We start from the raw sequence: 19,157 nt of genomic DNA on the forward strand, positions 1-19,157 counted from the left end.
AAAAAAAAAAAATTAACAGCAGGCCATATTTTACTTCCAATTTCGAGCCCTGATTTTTGCATATCACTATCACACCTATGTTGAACCAGCTATTTTCACTATATGTTTACAAACTATTTTCACTGGAAGGAAAGAAGGAAATGTTTTATTTAACAACACACTCAACACGTTTTATTTACGGTTATATGGCGTCTCGCCCCTATTTTCACTGGTTTATTTAGTTTAATATATAGCTTTTAAAAAAAAAGTCTTCCCAAGCATTATATTAGTGACAAACGGTTCCAAGCTGAACTTGTCCAAAGGCTTAAAACAGAAGAAAAAACACATTTATGTGCTACTGGCTATGACTGAAGTAATTATTTGGCACCTTGAGTGCTGACAATGGCCGGAGTTTAATTTTTAAAAGCCTTGCTAGAAATATACCTTGTAATTTCCTCATGCAGTTTCATGGGATCCTCGGGATAAAACTTCACTCGAAAACAAAGCACCATGGGGTTCACACCTGTTTAACAGACAGAAAACACAGTGACACCGACTCTTTAAATCTACATCTATATATAACATGTAAAATATAACATCAGTAAAGCATTTCTCCAATTTGTTATTTTTACAAAGTAAATCTGCGAAGAAAGAAAGAAGACAGAATACCACTGGGAGTTATATATGTACACTTTAATATAGCAAAGAGGAAATGACAGTAGAAAAAAAAATCCAGAATGCCTAGATTATTTGGAGGAGGGAGGTGTTATTGTGAACCTTAAATCAAAGGAGGATACATACATGTATAAGAACAGTTTTTTGACAGCATTAAAACCCAAACATCTTGGAAACTTACTAAAGGGATTTCCTGTACTCATAAACCCACTTGAATTGAAACCCGTGGGCTCAAAACACAGGAAATTTTACAGAAATTAAGCCCCATGGGTTTAACTTCGGATATATAGTTTTCAACAGTAATCTTCACAACGTTGAAAAATATCGTATCATATTTATTATTAATATTAAAAAAAGAATGAATTTTGTAACTACAAATGTTAAATGAAACAGAATTAAAGAGTACATTATAATCATAGTTGCAAATGTCATAGTTTATTGTTTACATTTAACCGAGTTAAAATATGATAATAGTAAAAATAAAACACCTTCAAATTAATCGATGTCATATATTAAATAACTCAATAATAGTAAAATTGTAATGTACTGGCACTCACTTCGCCAAGAATCTTTAGCTAATTTAAGAAGATAATTACACATGAAGTAAACGTCAATGTATCCAATAAAATAACCTTACAATTATACAAACAGTTATACTGAACGGAAAGAAAGAAAGAAAGAAATGGTTTATTTAATGACTCACTCAACACATTTTATTTACGGTTATATGGCGTCAGACATATGGTTAAGGACCACACAGATTTTAAGAGGAAACCCGCTGTCGCCACTACATGGGCTACTCTTCCGATTAGCAGCAAGGGATCCTTTATTTGCGCTTCCCACAGGCAGGATAGCACAAACCATGGCCTTTGTTGAACCAGTTATGGATCACTGGTCGGTGCAAGTGGTTTACACCTACCCATTGAGTCTTGCGGAGCCCTCACTCAGGGTTTGGAGTCGGTATCTGGATTAAAAATCCCATGCCTCGACTGGGATCCGAACCCAGTACCTACCAGCCTGTAGACCGATGGCCTACCACGACGCCACCGAGGCCGGTTATACTGATAGGCGTCAGAAGCACTCTCCTCTTCCCTTTTCTCAACTATGAAACAGGTAGCTAGGCTAGAATGCATGTATGCATTGCCCCTTCTCAGTTAAAACTTGAATTAATAACTGTACCACGTTGCTATCCTAACTTGTGCCTTTTGTCTTTATTATAGAATAAGTTGGGGTGTTTCCCCCCCCCCCCCCCCCCCCCCCCCAACTTCTTAAGTTAAGCTTTACCAGCCTCGGTGGCGTTGTGGTTAGGCCATCGGTCTACAGGCTGGTAGCTACTGGGTTCAGATCCCCGTCGAGGAATGGGATTTTTAATCCAGATACCGACTCCAAACCCTGAGTGAGTGCTCCGCAAGACTCAATGGGTAGGTGTAAACCACTTGCACCGACCGATGATCCATAACTGGTTCAACAAAGGCCATGGTTTGTGCTATCCTGCCTGTGGGAAGCGTAAATAAAAGATCCCTTGCTGCCTGTCATAAAAGAGTAGCCTATGTGGCAACAGCGGGTTTCCTCTTAAAAACAGTGTCAGAATGACCATATGTTTGACGTCCAACAGCCGATGATAATATAAAAAATCAATGTGCTCTAGTGGTGTCGTTAAATAAAACAAACTTTAATTTAAGCTTTGGGCCTAATTTCAAATAAAACTTTATCTTCTCAAAGGTGGTATTTTGTATTAAAATAAATAAATATAGGAAATCCCGGTATTAATAGGTTTTATAATCCATGTAGTCAGGAGCACCTGTAGGATTTTGTTACATAGGGGCCTGTAACATTAACGAAATGTCCTTTGGTAGCACTGACAACAAGATATACAAAGAAAAATGTAATCATCTAGTCACAAATAGAGGGGAGTGGCCCCCTTCCTAAATCTGCACTTGGTAGTAAACACATTTAATGATACATCTGTATGTATGATATATGCAGTAACATTAAAACACACCATTTGTTTATGGCAAACATTCAAATGCATGTGCAATTACTCATCACCCACAAAATAAAATGTTAATTTAAACGATGTGTATATCGGGGAAATATTGCTGCACTACCACTAGTAATAAAATAATTACACTGACTCATATTCCCCATGCACCCCCTCATGTGATTAACTCTAGAACAGTTCACATGTACAACTATTTATCAGATGTACCACGATATAAAGCAGACATACCTTTCATTTGTTTGTATACAGTTTTCAAGGGGTCCAGCCAGTGCTGAAAAAGAGAGACGTGAATATTGTAAATAATCAATTCAGTTATATCTGATACAGAGATACAAATCTGTAAGATTACACTGCAAATACTGGCTTCAAGATAGGCAGTGTGTGTGTGGAAACCGTAACAGGTAACCACAAACAGGAGTTAGATAGGCAGTGTGTGTGTGGAAACCATAACAGGTAACCACAAACAGGAGTTAGATAGGCAGTGTGTGTGTGGAAACCATAACAGGTAACCACAAACAGGAGTTAGATAGGCAGTGTGTGTGTGTGGAAACCATAACAGGTAACCACAAACCGGAGTTAGATAGGCAGTGTGTGTGTGGAAACCATAACAGGTAACCACAAACCGGAGTTAGATAGGCAGTGTGTGTGGAAACCGTAACAGGTAACCACAAACCGGACTTAGATAGGCAGTGTGTGTGTGGAAATATAACAGGTAACCACAAACCGGAGTTAGATAGGCAGTGTGTGTGGAAACCGTAACAGGTAACCACAAACCGGAGTTAGATAGGCAGTGTGTGTGGAAACTGTAACAGGTAACCACAAACCGGAGTTAGATAGGCAGTGTGTGTGGAAACTGTAACAGGTAACCACAAACCGGAGTTAGATAGGCAGTGTGTGTGTGGAAACCGTAACAGGTAACCACAAACAGGAGTTAGATAGGCAGTGTGTGTGGAAACCGTAACAGGTAACCACAAACAGGAGTTAGATAGGCAGTGTGTGTGTGGAAACCGTAACAGGTAACCACAAACCGGAGTTAGATAGGCAGTGTGTGTGGAAACTGTAACAGGTAACCACAAACCGGAGTTAGATAGGCAGTGTGTGTGGAAACTGTAACAGGTAACCACAAACAGGAGTTAGATAGGCAGTGTGTGTGTGGAAACCGTAACAGGTAACCACAAACCGGAGTTAGATAGGCAGTGTGTGTGGAAACCGTAACAGGAAACCACAAACCGGAGTTGTGGGCCCATATTTTCAATGCCATCTTGACACTACAAAATCATAAAATCATTGTAAGCTACAATGTCACACTACAATGTGATGACGTCATACCTTACAATGGTTTTACGAGTTTGTACTCGCTAAGATGGCTTCACAAATATGACCCCAATGCTTGAACTTAAGAATTTGTGTCCCATGGCAATAAAAACAATGTTGTGTGTCATATGGCCCACCGAGATATTTGACCTGACGACGACAATTTTGAGCCTGCTTATGTCAATTTTTTAAAAAGCGACTTTTTTTGCAGCAAATAAACATGACTGAAAGGCTATTTTGCTGTATGTAGACATATTTAAATTGTATAAATGTTATATATATTGGCACATGATGTACACCAGATGTACAAAGAGCTTTACCAATGGCGTGTTGTCAGTGATCCTTCTGCCCTATGGCAATTTATATCTAAACGACGGCAATTCCTGTCAGTGCCATAATTAAATTCAAGCCCTGGAGTTGGTAACTATACATACAGATTATGAAAATAAATTCATACTTTTCATTATTTTCACCATTAAAGCCACAGACTGTATGCACTTTGTTTTGCATAAAATGCATTTGAAAGCTAAAACAGGATAACCAAAAACATTTTTGATTTGCCAAATTTGGTTATTTAAGCAAGAACTTGCAAATGATGTGTAATGTAATGGTGAAAAAGCCATCTATAGAATGAACATATTTGATGCTGCCTAAAAACTGGGGTCAGTACCTTTAAAGTTTTTAAAAATACACAAATGTATAATCCTAATAAATTCATATCACTTTTCCCATTACACAATGTACATAATGTCACTGATGCCTACATGCACATCTTGCTCCACATGTTTTAGATCTTAAATTTTAATACAATATATATTATTGTAATTTATAAAAATGTACAAGGATTTGTTTTTGTTTAACACATTTTTTACATGTGGTGACATCTTGTTAACATGGCCAACCATTCTGTGCTTGTTTTGATGACAGTAATAACAGACCTGTCTACATGAGGACATGCTTGGCGACACAGGTAACAAGTACATTTGTAAATACTTGTGCAAATACCATTATCTATAAACATATGTCCTAAACATGTACAGTATGTACGGTATAATCTGTAAATATATTTACACAAGGTCAAAGTTGAAGAAAAAAATACTGTCTGATCCAATAAAGTAAAGTTTGTTTTATTTAACAACGCCACTAGAGCACACTGATTTTTTATCTTATCATCGGCTATTGGACGTCAAACATATGGTCATTCTGACATTGTTTTTGCATTTCAACATCACTAACTTGCCACATGTATATATATATATATATGTATTTCCATCATGGATTATTCTTTCTTTTATATTTTAATGTACTACATAGACCGCTCCACAACAAGGAAGCAACTGGAGAGGACCAGTTATATCAATTTTCCTTTTAACAAGACGAGACAAATAATTGGTTTAAAGACATTTGCATTAAAAAAAAATATATATATATATATATATATATATATATATATATATATATATATATCTGCTATTGGGTCTCAAATGAAGCCTACCAAACATGTGACTGATAAAAACAGTCTTGGGTATAATATTACATGCTTATTTTCACGTAATGAAAGAACTGTTTTTTTATCTTATCAGCTATTAATTGAATGCAGTCTTTGTTATCATACCAGCTGTACTTAGAAATGTTAGCACTGCAACCACTCAGTGTAACACCATCACCACTGGGACCTCATGTGATGTAATGTAACATAAAGAATGGCGGAACATGAAAAAAAAGAAGAAAAGAGAGCCATTGTTTGCCTGTTTGCAATAATTCTCTGGCATTTCACCCAACAATACAGTGTTGAGAAGGCGAAACTGGTAGACACATTATGAAAACACTGATCACTTTGCCCTTTATGTAAATATTTAGTATTTACTTGTGAAACTTTTATTTTATATATATATACAGTAATATGATGATGTATTTTTTTCAAGTTTTTAAAGCTTAAAAAAAATGCACATAACTTTCATTTGTTATTTAAAATAAAGCAGAAAGCTACACAAACGTGATTAATGTGATAAATACATACAAGAGACATTCTTTCTTTTAACTGACATGAAAAGAAGGAAATGTTTGCCAACATTCTTCAAATCTCTTAAATGTCAGATAAAAGAAACTGTAAAGTGTTGTGCACTTTTTACATGTGTACTGGTTTGGTGAATTCAGACATTGCTTATGTGACTCGGGCAGGATGTAGCTCAGTGGTATAGCGCTTGCCTGATGCGCGGTTAGTCTAGGATCGATCCCCATCGTTGGGCCCATTGGGCTATTTCTTGTTCCAGCCAGTGCACCACGACTGGTATATATCAAAGGCCGTGGTATGTGATATCCTGTCTGTGGGAAAGTGCATATAAAGATAGTAAGTAGTGTGTTTCTTCTCTAAGACTGTATGTCAGAATTGCCGAATGTTTGACATCCAATAGCCAATGATTATAAATCAACCAACTCTAGTGTCATTAAACAAAACAAATTTTGCTTATAATAAAAGTTATATGACTGAGCATGATTTTAAAAAATTTTAACATTGTCAGCAATGGGAACTGATTTGTTGTACAGAAACCTACATTATGTTCGTCCATTGTTAATAGCTGCTCATCACTGGATGATGAAGGTTTTAATCTGTTCAACGACAAGGTTTTGTTTTAAGCATGTAATTATGTTCTCCAGCGCAGGAAATAATTACAAACCCATTACACTGGTACTTCTGGTCCTGCAGCAATACATTTGACCAGACACAGTATCAGGTCAATATCCAATATGCTGCAGGATAACATTTTATTGACTGACCGAGCCTACGATAGATTGCAACATTACATTTCATTGGCTAGTTCAGCCTGATACAGTGTGAATCTGAGGTTCTCAAATTGATCACTTTCTACAATAGGTCTGAATCATTTCCTTTCATATAAAGGTCTCACCACACAGAAACTGAATTATCGAAGCCATGTATGTTAATTAGTTAATCAATTCCCAGATAGACGGCTAATGGCAAACAGGTTCCTTCACACAGAGAATGCTAACATATTTTAAGAAAACTGATACATTTATAAGCAATATATCTAGCCAGTATGTACATATACTGATGGAAAGAAATAAGGGAACACATAAACAAAACCAGCAAAGAATGACAGCAACCAGAACCGTCATCCATAGTATGAGGAAGATAACTGTGTTCCTTACATTCAGTTCACATCACAGACAGTGAATCCCATATGACATCTTTGTGTTGTTATACAGACATTACTATGCTAGTAGTTAATTAAATTTGGTCTACAATACCACGTGTTCTCCCATATTTCTTTCCATCCGTGTATGTAAAGAAAGATGTTATTTTAATGTTAAAATGTGTGCATGGTACTTACTCTCTGCTTCTCGCTGTCCACAAACCGCAGTCCAAAGTAGTCCTTCTCTACCAGGTTCAACTTCTCGCACACCCTGTCGAACAGCCATTGTCCAATTGTGTCTTTCTGCAACAACAGGAAATGAAAATGGTTATTTAAGGATGCACTCAACACATTTTATTTACAGTTATATGGTGTTGGACATATGGTTAAGGACCACACAGATATTGAGGGAGGAAACCTGCTGTTGCCACTTCATGGGCTACTCTTTTTGATTAGCAGCAAAGAAAGAAAGAAAGAAATGTTTTATTTAACGATGCACTCAACACATTTTATTTACGGTTATATGGCATCAGACATATGGTTAAGGACCACACAGATTTTGAGAGGAAACCCGCTGTCGCCACTACCTGGGCTACTCTTCTGATTAGCAGCAAGGGATCTTTTATATGCACCATCCCATAGACAGGATAGCACATACCACAGCCTTTGATGTACCAGTCGTGGTGCACTGGCTGGAACGAGAAATGGCCCAGTGGGCCCACTGACGGGGATCGATCCCACACCGACCACGCATCAAGTGAGCGCTTTACTACTGGGATATGTCTCGCCCCTTCTGCAACAACAACAAAAACACAAATTTAAGAATAAAAAACAAAATGAATTAATTTCCTCATACAAAGCAAACAGCAGCCATGAAATCATTCAATCCCATACAGCTGTCAAATGCATGACACTTCCAAATATTAAACCCTGTTTGAGATTTCAAACAGTTAAACATTGCCCAATGCTTCAAGAGTTAAATAACCCCACTTGACATTCCAAGAGTTAAATAACCCCACTTGACATTCCAAGAGTTAAATAACCCCACTTGACATTCCAAGAGTTAAATAACCCCACTTGACATTCCAAGAGTTAAAACCTGAACACTTCTAAGAGTTAGACCCTGTTCACTGTTGCATGACATTCCAAGAGTTAAAACCTGAACAACACTTCTAAGAGTTAGACCCTGTTCACTGTTGCATGACATTCCAAGAGTTAAAACCTGAACAACACTTCTAAGAGTTAGACCCTGTTCACTGTTGCATGACATTCCAAGAGTTAAAACCTGAATAACACTTAAGAGTTAGACCCTGTTCACTGTTGCATGACATTCCAAGAGTTAAAACCTGAACAACACTTCTAAGAGTTAGACCCTGTTCACTGTTGCATGACATTTCAAGAGTTAAACCCTGAAAATACCTCAAGAATTAACTCTTGCATCACATTTCCAAGTGTTTATTTAAACCCTGTAATACTTGAGTTAAATCATGTGCAAAATCCTGCCCCGGAACCACCCACTGGCTTTGTCAGAGGCTGGGTCCGTGGTAGGCGTGCCTGAACCTTTATTGGATATGGGCACGTAAATAGAGTTCTCATTCCCATGTGCATAACTCTTCCAAGAGTAAAACCCTGCATGACACTTCAAGAGTTAAATCTTGCATGACATTTCCAAAGTCAAGACCATCACACCCCTTCAAAGAGTTAAATCTTGCATAATATTTCCCCATAATAAGTTTAGCCCTGATAATACATTAACTGTCAAAATATACTTGCAAGTCATTTCAAAATTTAAATCACGCATGCCACTTCAAGAATTCAACCCTACATGATCAGCACTTTATGTGTGACACTTCAACTTTCAAGAGTGAAAGACTGCAAGTCAAGGAAAGCTGATATGTCACAAAAATGGCAATGGCATCCATCAGTGTCAACAACTGTGAATTTTGCAAGGTATTTAGAGAATAACTAACGAGCTACGAGGAATTACGGATTATCTGTCCCGAGTTAATTAATGTTGTAAACCAGAGCCTTTGGCGAGGGTTTTACAGCATTAATTCACGAGGGACAGATAATCCATAATTCCTCGTAGTGAGTTGGTTATTCTCTTTATTACCCATTGTCAATCTTTAATGATTTTAAAAGTATATTTACGTTTTCGCTGCTGTAACAACTAACAAGCTCTACCAGCCATAACAATATATTCATACGCGCCGTTATCGGTGCACACCCAACAGTATCCACCAAAGAATAGTTCCAAAAAACCCCAGTCAAAATAATAAAATATATTTTTTTTTAAACATTTGTACATATATTTTGATTTTTAATTCCGTAAATGTTCGTATCGTAAAAAAATATTTGAAGTTCGTAGTAATAGTTTGAGCGAATCATGGAATCATGAATGAACAAAAAGTAGTCCCGGCAGTATGTAATTGCCAATCAAATCTTGTCTTTTTAAAGCCAGCCAATCAGTGACTGTAGAAGCAATCTGCACACTGTGCAGAGATCGAAAAAATATTACCCCGTATATTTGAGCCCATATGGGTAATAAAAACAAATATACACAGAAAGGCATAAATAATGCATTGAGTATTTTGACTCATATTTTTTTATAGAAATGTCATGTCATACATATTAAACATGTGGATAAATGTTCTGTTCTGATAAACAACATATCGGTAACTACTGTAACCGAGAGAAACTATTGTTCAAATCAGTAAAAAATTGAATAAAATGTGTTCGAAACAAAACACTTGGTTTTTCAGAAATATAACAGCATTTGTTTAGAATTACACATGTACTTTAATTATCTTGGTATATGAAAGAAAGACCAAAAAACCCCCAAACAGTTGCTTTTATAGGATGACGAGTTCAGGCACCACATGTGCAAAAGGCGCAGCATAGCTCAGTGGTAAATTGTTCGCCTGATGCATGCATGGTCAGTCTAGGATCGATTCCTGTCAGTGGGCCCATTGGGCTATTTCTCATTCTAGTCACTGCATCACAACTGCTAAATCAAAGGCCATGGTATGTGCTATCCTGTCTGTACCCAGACAAGATAGCACATACCACGACCTTTGTTACACCAGTTGTGGAGCACTGGCTGGAATGAGAATAGGTCCATCGACGGGGATCGATCCTAGACTAACCGAACATCAAGCGAACACTTTACCACTGGGCTACATCCCGCCCATGTTTTAAACATGCAACATATTTTAGTTTTTTCTTCAGTAGTCTCTCAGAGTATTGGTATAGTTTCTTTTGGAAATCAGTATATGTAGCTATATATACATGTACACGTATATACTAACATTTTACTATTATTTTAAATACTGTACATCTGTATCATAAACAAAAAACTTGTTATCTTAGCCTAGTTTCCAATCACTGCAATAATGCACCGTCAACGTTGGGGTCGGTCAAGTTAACCAGCGTGCACATGTCGACTTGACAGTTATTTGCATGGAACAGGTGTGCGCAGAGGGGTGTGAAGCGGTGCAAGCCATTAAATTTTCACAGCCAACAGTCTGGTACATGTAGCTGCAATTTCCCCTTTCACTAGATAATACACTTGACAGAGCACAAACACAACTACAGTTTCAGAGCTCAAAATAGGAAGTAAAATATGGCCTGCTGGATTTTTTTTTAAGTTGGCAGATCAAAAGAGATATGTCCTGCTGAGAAACAAAAAATATGCACTGCTGGGGAAAAGATAGTATAGGGTGAGTGGAGGGTTTGGTACAGTGTGTTGAAAAAACAGGATCTCTGAGATGTATTTGAGAGCATTATAAAATTACAATATAACAGAATCACAAGCTAAACCTCAGCTAAATAGAAGATGAGAAAGAAAAAGAAAAAAATGTTTTATTTAATGACACACTCAACTGTTAGTTATGGTTATATGGCATCAGACATAAGGTTAAGGACCACACAGATTTGGAGAGGAAACCCGCAGTCGCCACTACATGGGCTACTCTTTCCGATTAGCAGCAAGGGATCTTTTATCTGCGCTTCCCACAGGCAGCCCATTGGGCTATTTCTTGTTCCAGCCAGTGCACCATGACTGGTATATCAAAGGCTGTGGTATGTGCAATCCTGTCTGTGGGATGGTGCATATAAAAGATCTCTTGCTGCTAATTGAAAAAGAGTAGCCCATGAAGTGGCGACAGTGGGCTTCCTTTCAATATCCATGTTGTCCTCAACCATATGCCTGACGCCATATAACCGTAAATACAATGTGTTGAGCGTGTCGTTAAATAAAACATTTCCTTCCTTTCCTCTCTTAAAAAATAATCTGTGAATTGTTTGTAGTTTTAGCTAAATGGACTGCTTTTCTCAGGTCGCTATTTCGAGCCTGGCGGTTTTGATAAATTTGTTAGTCAACAGACTATAGACAACACATACTTTATGAAGTCTTCCCACCGTTTTTACTACTCTGTATGGTACCGGGTAAACAGTTCAGAGCATATATAAATATATATAAAGAATAACTGGTTACTGTCTTAAGATATATAAAGAATAACTGGTTACTGTCTTAAGATATATAAAGAATAACTGGTTACTGTCTTAAGATATATAAAGAATAACTGGTTACTGTCTTAAGATATCAACTTTATCCTGTCTGTGTCTCCCTCCCTCCCTGTAATAAGTTATAACTTAATGTATAAATGTTTTTCATTATGTAGATACATTGACCAGGGAATAAAAACAGGTTTCTAATACACACTTTGAGGTGCAACTTCAGGTAGTGTTACAGAGGGCAGGATTTAGCCTGAGGTGCTTGCTTCGCAGTATCAAACCACCTCAGTGGATCCATTTAACCGACTGCATTTTTTCTTGTTCCAAAGCAGTGCACCACAACTGATCAAAGGCTGTGGTATGTGCTTTCTTGTCTGTGGTAAAGTGCATATAAAAGATCCCTTGCTGCTAATGGAAAAATGCAACGGGTTTCCTCTGATGACTACGAGTCATAATTACCAAATGTTGGACATCCAAGAGCAGATGATTAATTAATTAATGTGCTCTAGTGGTGTCATTAAACAAAACACACTGTAACTTTTATCCTCTCTATGTTTTCTTCTAGAGCTGTAGTTAAATGTTAATGCATAAATGTTTATCGGCATGTACAGGTACATTGACTAGGCACCGGCCTCGGTGGCGTCATGGTTAGGCCATCAGTCTACAGGCTGGTAGGTAATGGGTTCGGATCCCAGTCGAGGCATGGGATTTTTAATCCGGATACCGACTCCAAACCCTGAGTGAGTGCTCCGCAAGGCTCAATGGGTAGGTGTAAAACCACTTGCACTGACTCAACAAAGGTCATGGTTTGTGCTATCCTGCCTGTGGGAAGCGCAAATAAAAGATCCCTTGCTGCTAATCGGAAAGAGTAGCCCATGTAGTGGTGACAGCGGGTATCCTCTCAAAATCTGTGTGGTCCTTAACCATATGTCTGACGCCATATAACCGTAAATAAAATGTGTTGAGTGCGCCATTAAATAAAACATTTCTTTCTTTCTTTCTTTGACCAGTCAATGAAAACACTTTTTTCTATTATGCACTTTGAGGTGCAACTTCAGGTACAGGTAAAGCTTACATGTCACAGGCGTATCTGATGGCTGATAGGCTAAAGGCCATAAAGAGACAAACCAAACTTTCTGATTTTCCCACAGACCGGTTTGCATAGATTTGCATAGATCTACAATATACTACATTTCTGCATAGTGTTTGGCCTTGAGTTACCACATTATGCAATTTAAAAAAACCCAACAACAAACAAAAACACGAAAAAACCCTAAAAAAAACCCCAGAAATCAAAACACATTAAACAAGATGGTTCTCATGATATAAACAAGCAGACATCAAACACGACCATCCACCTGTAATAAGTATACACCAGCCGACACCTGAGGTTTGTGGCTTTAAAGTACATCGCAGTCACGCAAGACTGGTCACAGGTAGAGCAGAACGTGTATTGATACATGTAAATACACAGGATAGGCCTGGCTGTAGGTCAATGGTCATTTACATGTAACAACACTTCTAACAGGTTTTGGCTTCCCACAGTTTGTATGCAAGAAAAGCTGCATAAAATTGCATGTTTTTCCTCGGTACTATATTATGTACATATATCTTGTAGGAAGAAGGAAGGAAAGAAATGTTTTATTTAACGACGCACTCAACACATTTTAATTACAGTTATATGGTGTCGGACATATGGTTAAGGACCACACAGATATAGAGAGGAAACCCGTGGTCGCCACTTCATGGGCTACTCTTTTCAGTTAGCAGCAAGGAATCTTTTATATGCACCATCCCACAGACAGGATAATACATACGACGGCCTTTGATATGCCAGTCGTGGTGCACTGGCTGGAGTGAGAAATAGCCCAATGGGCCCACTGACGGGAGTCGATCCCAAACTGACCGTGCATCAAGCGAATGCTTTACCACTGGGCTACGTCCCGCCCATGTTCCTGCTAAGTATGAATATGAGTAATCATGTAGCAGCTGCTAATTTTCAGTGTGCCAGGTTTTTTTGTTTTTTTTTTTTTTTTTTTTTAACAAGTTTTATTGCCAGCCCCTTGTTTACAATTAGAACAACACATGCCAAGGGTAAAATATGGGTTGTGTACATAAAAATAATAAAACAACATAATATAATACTTTAGAGTACTGGCTTGCAAACCCCACCTTCGTTTTGGAAGTGTATAATATTTAATTGGACCCTTTGCACTTTACATTTATATATAAAATATTTAGCTAATAATAATATTAGGTCAAAAACATTATCTGTTTTAATATTATCTTTACATCCAAATATCACTAGCTCAAGAGAAAGCTTTAAATTACATATATGCTTACACGAGTTTATTTAAATCAATTTAAATAATCATTCCAAAAGTTCTGAACAATTTTACATTACCAAAATAAATGCACTATAGATTCTTTTCCTTCATGACAAAACGTACACGTTTCACTGTCAATTAATTTTATTTTATATGCGAAACTATTGGTAGTTAATATTCTATGATGTATTCTATATTGGAACCATCTAAGTTTTATTTCTTGCATGGTTACAAATGGTTTTAAATAAATAGTGTGCCAATTAAGGTCTGAAATAAAATAATTTTGCCATTTTGATATTGCAGAATTTGGCTTTTCAGAAGTTACAAGTGTGTAATAATATAGTTTCGAGCCATTTCTGATAGAACAAGTTTTCGTTGAATAGGAGAATCATCTAAAGGTAGTACTAAACCAAATAACTTCCGGCTGGGTCAAAGTTCGAGGTGCACCGAACTTTTGATAGAGAAGTGAACACCACAAGTCCTGTGATTGGTTATAAATGTGAGTGTGTTGGTTGTAAAAAATAATAATTTCATCTGGGTAAAAAAAATGTGCAATTTTATTTCATCTAGTACCAATGTGTCAAGTAGCCTTGTGTTTGAAACATGTATGGGGTACCTGTAAAAAAAAGTACTCGAATTTTGTGCGAAACTAGGGTAGTCATAGACGCTACACGTTATCTCAGAAACGAGCAGCTTGACCCCCATTTTTTTCTGATTCACTTTAAGTGTAAGGGGTGGTAGTATTTATATCCGTGGCGTTTATGTCGGTTGATACGTTGCAGGTAGGAGTTTTAGCCACATATGTTACTATTGTCGTCTATGGGATTTGATTTGGTAGTATACACCCTATAGCACATATTCAGTGCATAATAAAAAATATTATAATTTTGTCATTTTATTTAATTAAACTATACTGGATGATTAATTAGCCATCACTCGATCATGCAAGTTCACAATGACCTTGACCTTGACAATAATCTCTGTACATGGCTCTGAATGGAGTTTGAATCAAAGTTAGCACTGAAGAAAAGTTGGTTTTGGCGTATAATTCATACTGTAAAGATTTCAATAATTTCTTTTTACATGGTATTTGACTTGCCATATACAACTGCTCTTAAATATGGTATTATATATAGGCAACCTGAACTAAGATTTTAATAGCAATTTATTTTTATATTAAAAATAGCATGTGCCAATAGTGGGTTAATGTCTTTAGTTTCCATTAACATTGTTAATTTTTTATGTATGAAATTCTGAAAACTCAAATTTGTAAAGAAGTTGATTTTTATTGTCATTTTGACATATTTATAGGGTGCTAAGTTATATTTTAGACAAATTTGTAGTTTTATGCAAAATTTAAAGTAAATTTGAAGAAAAACTTTACCAAAAACATAATTAAATTTGTTGTCACTATTGTGCCTTCTGTTCTTATTTGTACATAACAATAAGGTTGTTAAACATATACTTAGATCTCCAGATCATTTTTTTTTTTTAATAATCACTTAGTTAGCTCTCATGAAAAGCATTTTGAGTTTATACTAGATTCAGAACCAATTTTTTCAGATTTGATTATCTGCCTTGGATTAAGTTGATAATTTATTTTATTGTTAAAGCTGTATTACCTAATGTTACTAGCTAAATAAAATGCTGGATTACAGATTGTAGGAATACATCTAATGTACATATTGTATTCATCCGGATTAGAAAATAATGCAAGAAAATAGATGTTCGGGTAATTTTGTCATTTAAAAATAGTTTTTTTCAGTAATTAATCAAAAATAAATGTGTTAAAGCTGCATGATTATTCCAGATATCACAACTATTAAAACCTCCAACTACAGTAGGCTATAAATAAAATATAGTCAGGAATATTGGTGGCTGCCAATAGTTTTGATGGTTCATTATGAAAATCAGCATGGCCGATGGATTTGAAATTCCCACACCTGGTAACTTGAAGACACCCACACCCAGCATACAGGATTTCCTCCCAACACTAATGTTCAGGACATTAAGTCATTACTTCATACAGGTACAGTCATGTTTGTGTTTCCTTCCTCAGACAGTGTATTTTTTTAATACTGATATTTCTTTGATGTGCCTGTTAAGGTCTTCATAATCTAGGGGTCAATCAAGTGCATGTGTTTTAATGGAATTCTTTAAAGGGGTAGAGGTACTCTGACTATCTTTGTTGTCTCTACATATATACCTGAGTACACACACCCAACTGAAAGTAAATATCTTCAGGAGTTTTATTTTAAAACATTTTGTTGTTTAATATGACATATTGCATTTGTACAAAACTATATGCAATATATATGCTTTTTGAGGTGTACATTATATTAGGTTGCACTGTAGAAACAACAGTTTCAGTGAGGTTGTCAGTTTATGTCAGAATACACCAGATCCTGGTTGTCATAAAGACACATAGCTGGACACTTTTTGAAAAATGTATGTTATCAGTATAGGTAGTACTAAACCAAATAACTTCCGGCTGGGTCAAAGTTCGAGGTGCACCGAACTTTTGATAGAGAAGTGAACACCACAAGTCCTGTGATTGGTTATAAATGTGAGTGTGTTGGTTGTAAAAAATAATAGTTTCATCTGGGTAAAAAAAATGTGCAATTTTATTTCATCTAGTACCAATGTGTCAAGTAGCCTTGTGCTTGAAACATGTATGGGGTACCTGTAAAAAAAGTACTCGAATTTTGTGCGAAACTAGGGTAGTCATAGACGCTACCCGTTATCTCAGAAACGAGCAGCTTGACCCCCATTTTTTTCTGATTCACTTTAAGTGTAAGGGGTGGTAGTATTTATATCCGTGGCGTTTATGTCGGTTGATACGTTGCAGGTAGGAGTTTTAGCCACATATGTTACTATTGTCGTCTATGGGATTTGATTTGGTAGTATACACCCTATAGCACATATTCAGTGCATAATAAAAAATATTATGATTTTGTCATTTTATTTAATTAAACTATACTGGTTGATTAATTAGCCATCACTCGATCATGCAAGTTCACAATGACCTTGACCTTGACAATAATCTCTGTACATGGCTCTGAATGGAGTTTGAATCAAAGTTAGCACTGAAGAAAAGTTGGTTTTGGCCTATAATTCATACTGTAAAGATTTCAATAATTTCTTTTTACATGGTATTTGACTTGCCATATACAACTGCTCTTAAATATGGTATTATATATAGGCAACCTGAACTAAGATTTTAATAGCAATTTATTTTTATATTAAAAATAGCATGTGCCAATAGTGGGTTAATGTCTTTAGTTTCCATTAACATTGTTAATTTTTTATGTATGAAATTCTGAAAACTCAAATTTGTAAAGAAGTTGATTTTTATTGTCATTTTGACATATTTATAGGGTGCTAAGTTATATTTTAGACAAATTTGTAGTTTTATGCAAAATTTAAAGTAAATTTGAAGAAAAACTTTACCAAAAACATAATTAAATTTGTTGTCACTATTGTGCCTTCTGTTCTTATTTGTACATAACAATAAGGTTGTTAAACATATACTTAGATCTCCAGATCATTTTTTTTTTTTAATAATCACTTAGTTAGCTCTCATGAAAAGCATTTTGAGTTTATACTAGATTCAGAACCAATTTTTTCAGATTTGATTATCTGCCTTGGATTAAGTTGATAATTTATTTTATTGTTAAAGCTGTATTACCTAATGTTACTAGCTAAATAAAATGCTGGATTACAGATTGTAGGAATACATCTAATGTACATATTGTATTCATCCGGATTAGAAAATAATGCAAGAAAATAGATGTTCGGGTAATTTTGTCATTTAAAAATAGTTTTTTTCAGTAATTAATCAAAAATAAATGTGTTAAAGCTGCATGATTATTCCAGATATCACAACTATTAAAACCTCCAACTACAGTAGGCTATAAATAAAATATAGTCAGGAATATTGGTGGCTGCCAATAGTTTTGATGGTTCATTATGAAAATCAGCATGGCCGATGGATTTGAAATTCCCACACCTGGTAACTTGAAGACACCCACACCCAGCATACAGGATTTCCTCCCAACACTAATGTTCAGGACATTAAGTCATTACTTCATACAGGTACAGTCATGTTTGTGTTTCCTTCCTCAGACAGTGTATTTTTTTAATACTGATATTTCTTTGATGTGCCTGTTAAGGTCTTCATAATCTAGGGGTCAATCAAGTGCATGTGTTTTAATGGAATTCTTTAAAGGGGTAGAGGTACTCTGACTATCTTTGTTGTCTCTACATATATACCTGAGTACACACACCCAACTGAAAGTAAATATCTTCAGGAGTTTTATTTTAAAACATTTTGTTGTTTAATATGACATATTGCATTTGTACAAAACTATATGCAATATATATGCTTTTTGAGGTGTACATTATATTAGGTTGCACTGTAGAAACAACAGTTTCAGTGAGGTTGTCAGTTTATGTCAGAATACACCAGATCCTGGTTGTCATAAAGACACATAGCTGGACACTTTTTGAAAAATGTATGTTATCAGTATAGGTAGTACTAAACCAAATAACTTCCGGCTGGGTCAAAGTTCGAGGTGCACCGAACTTTTGATAGAGAAGTGAACACCACAAGTCCTGTGATTGGTTATAAATGTGAGTGTGTTGGTTGTAAAAAATAATAGTTTCATCTGGGTAAAAAAAATGTGCAATTTTATTTCATCTAGTACCAATGTGTCAAGTAGCCTTGTGCTTGAAACATGTATGGGGTACCTGTAAAAAAAAGTACTCGAATTTTGTGCGAAACTAGGGTAGTCATAGACGCTACCCGTTATCTCAGAAACGAGCAGCTTGACCCCCATTTTTTTCTGATTCACTTTAAGTGTAAGGGGTGGTAGTATTTATATCCGTGGCGTTTATGTCGGTTGATACGTTGCAGGTAGGAGTTTTAGCCACATATGTTACTATTGTCGTCTATGGGATTTGATTTGGTAGTATACACCCTATAGCACATATTCAGTGCATAATAAAAAATATTATAATTTTGTCATTTTATTTAATTAAACTATACTGGATGATTAATTAGCCATCACTCGATCATGCAAGTTCACAATGACCTTGACCTTGACAATAATCTCTGTACATGGCTCTGAATGGAGTTTGAATCAAAGTTAGCACTGAAGAAAAGTTGGTTTTGGCGTATAATTCATACTG

The 19,157-nt window shown here is 36.1% G+C and overlaps 1 protein-coding gene across 8 annotated transcripts in view; it reads right to left on the reverse strand.

The window, feature by feature from the left end:
- Nucleotides 1-19,157, reverse strand: part of LOC121384511 (FERM domain-containing protein 5-like) — a 118,684-nt gene that overhangs the window by 59,665 nt on the left and 39,862 nt on the right. For all 8 annotated transcript variants that reach the window (XM_041514956.1, XM_041514938.1, XM_041514986.1 and 5 more), the window contains exons 2-4: nt 7,324-7,428; nt 2,885-2,927; nt 424-502 (exon numbers count right to left, since the gene is read on the reverse strand). In XM_041514956.1, the coding sequence (XP_041370890.1) occupies nt 424-502; nt 2,885-2,927; nt 7,324-7,428 (227 nt within the window). The remainder of the gene's footprint in view (nt 1-423; nt 503-2,884; nt 2,928-7,323; nt 7,429-19,157) is intronic.

This window comes from Gigantopelta aegis, chromosome 2, assembly GCF_016097555.1.
Source record: "Gigantopelta aegis isolate Gae_Host chromosome 2, Gae_host_genome, whole genome shotgun sequence".
NCBI classification, from domain to species: domain Eukaryota; kingdom Metazoa; phylum Mollusca; class Gastropoda; order Neomphalida; family Peltospiridae; genus Gigantopelta; species Gigantopelta aegis.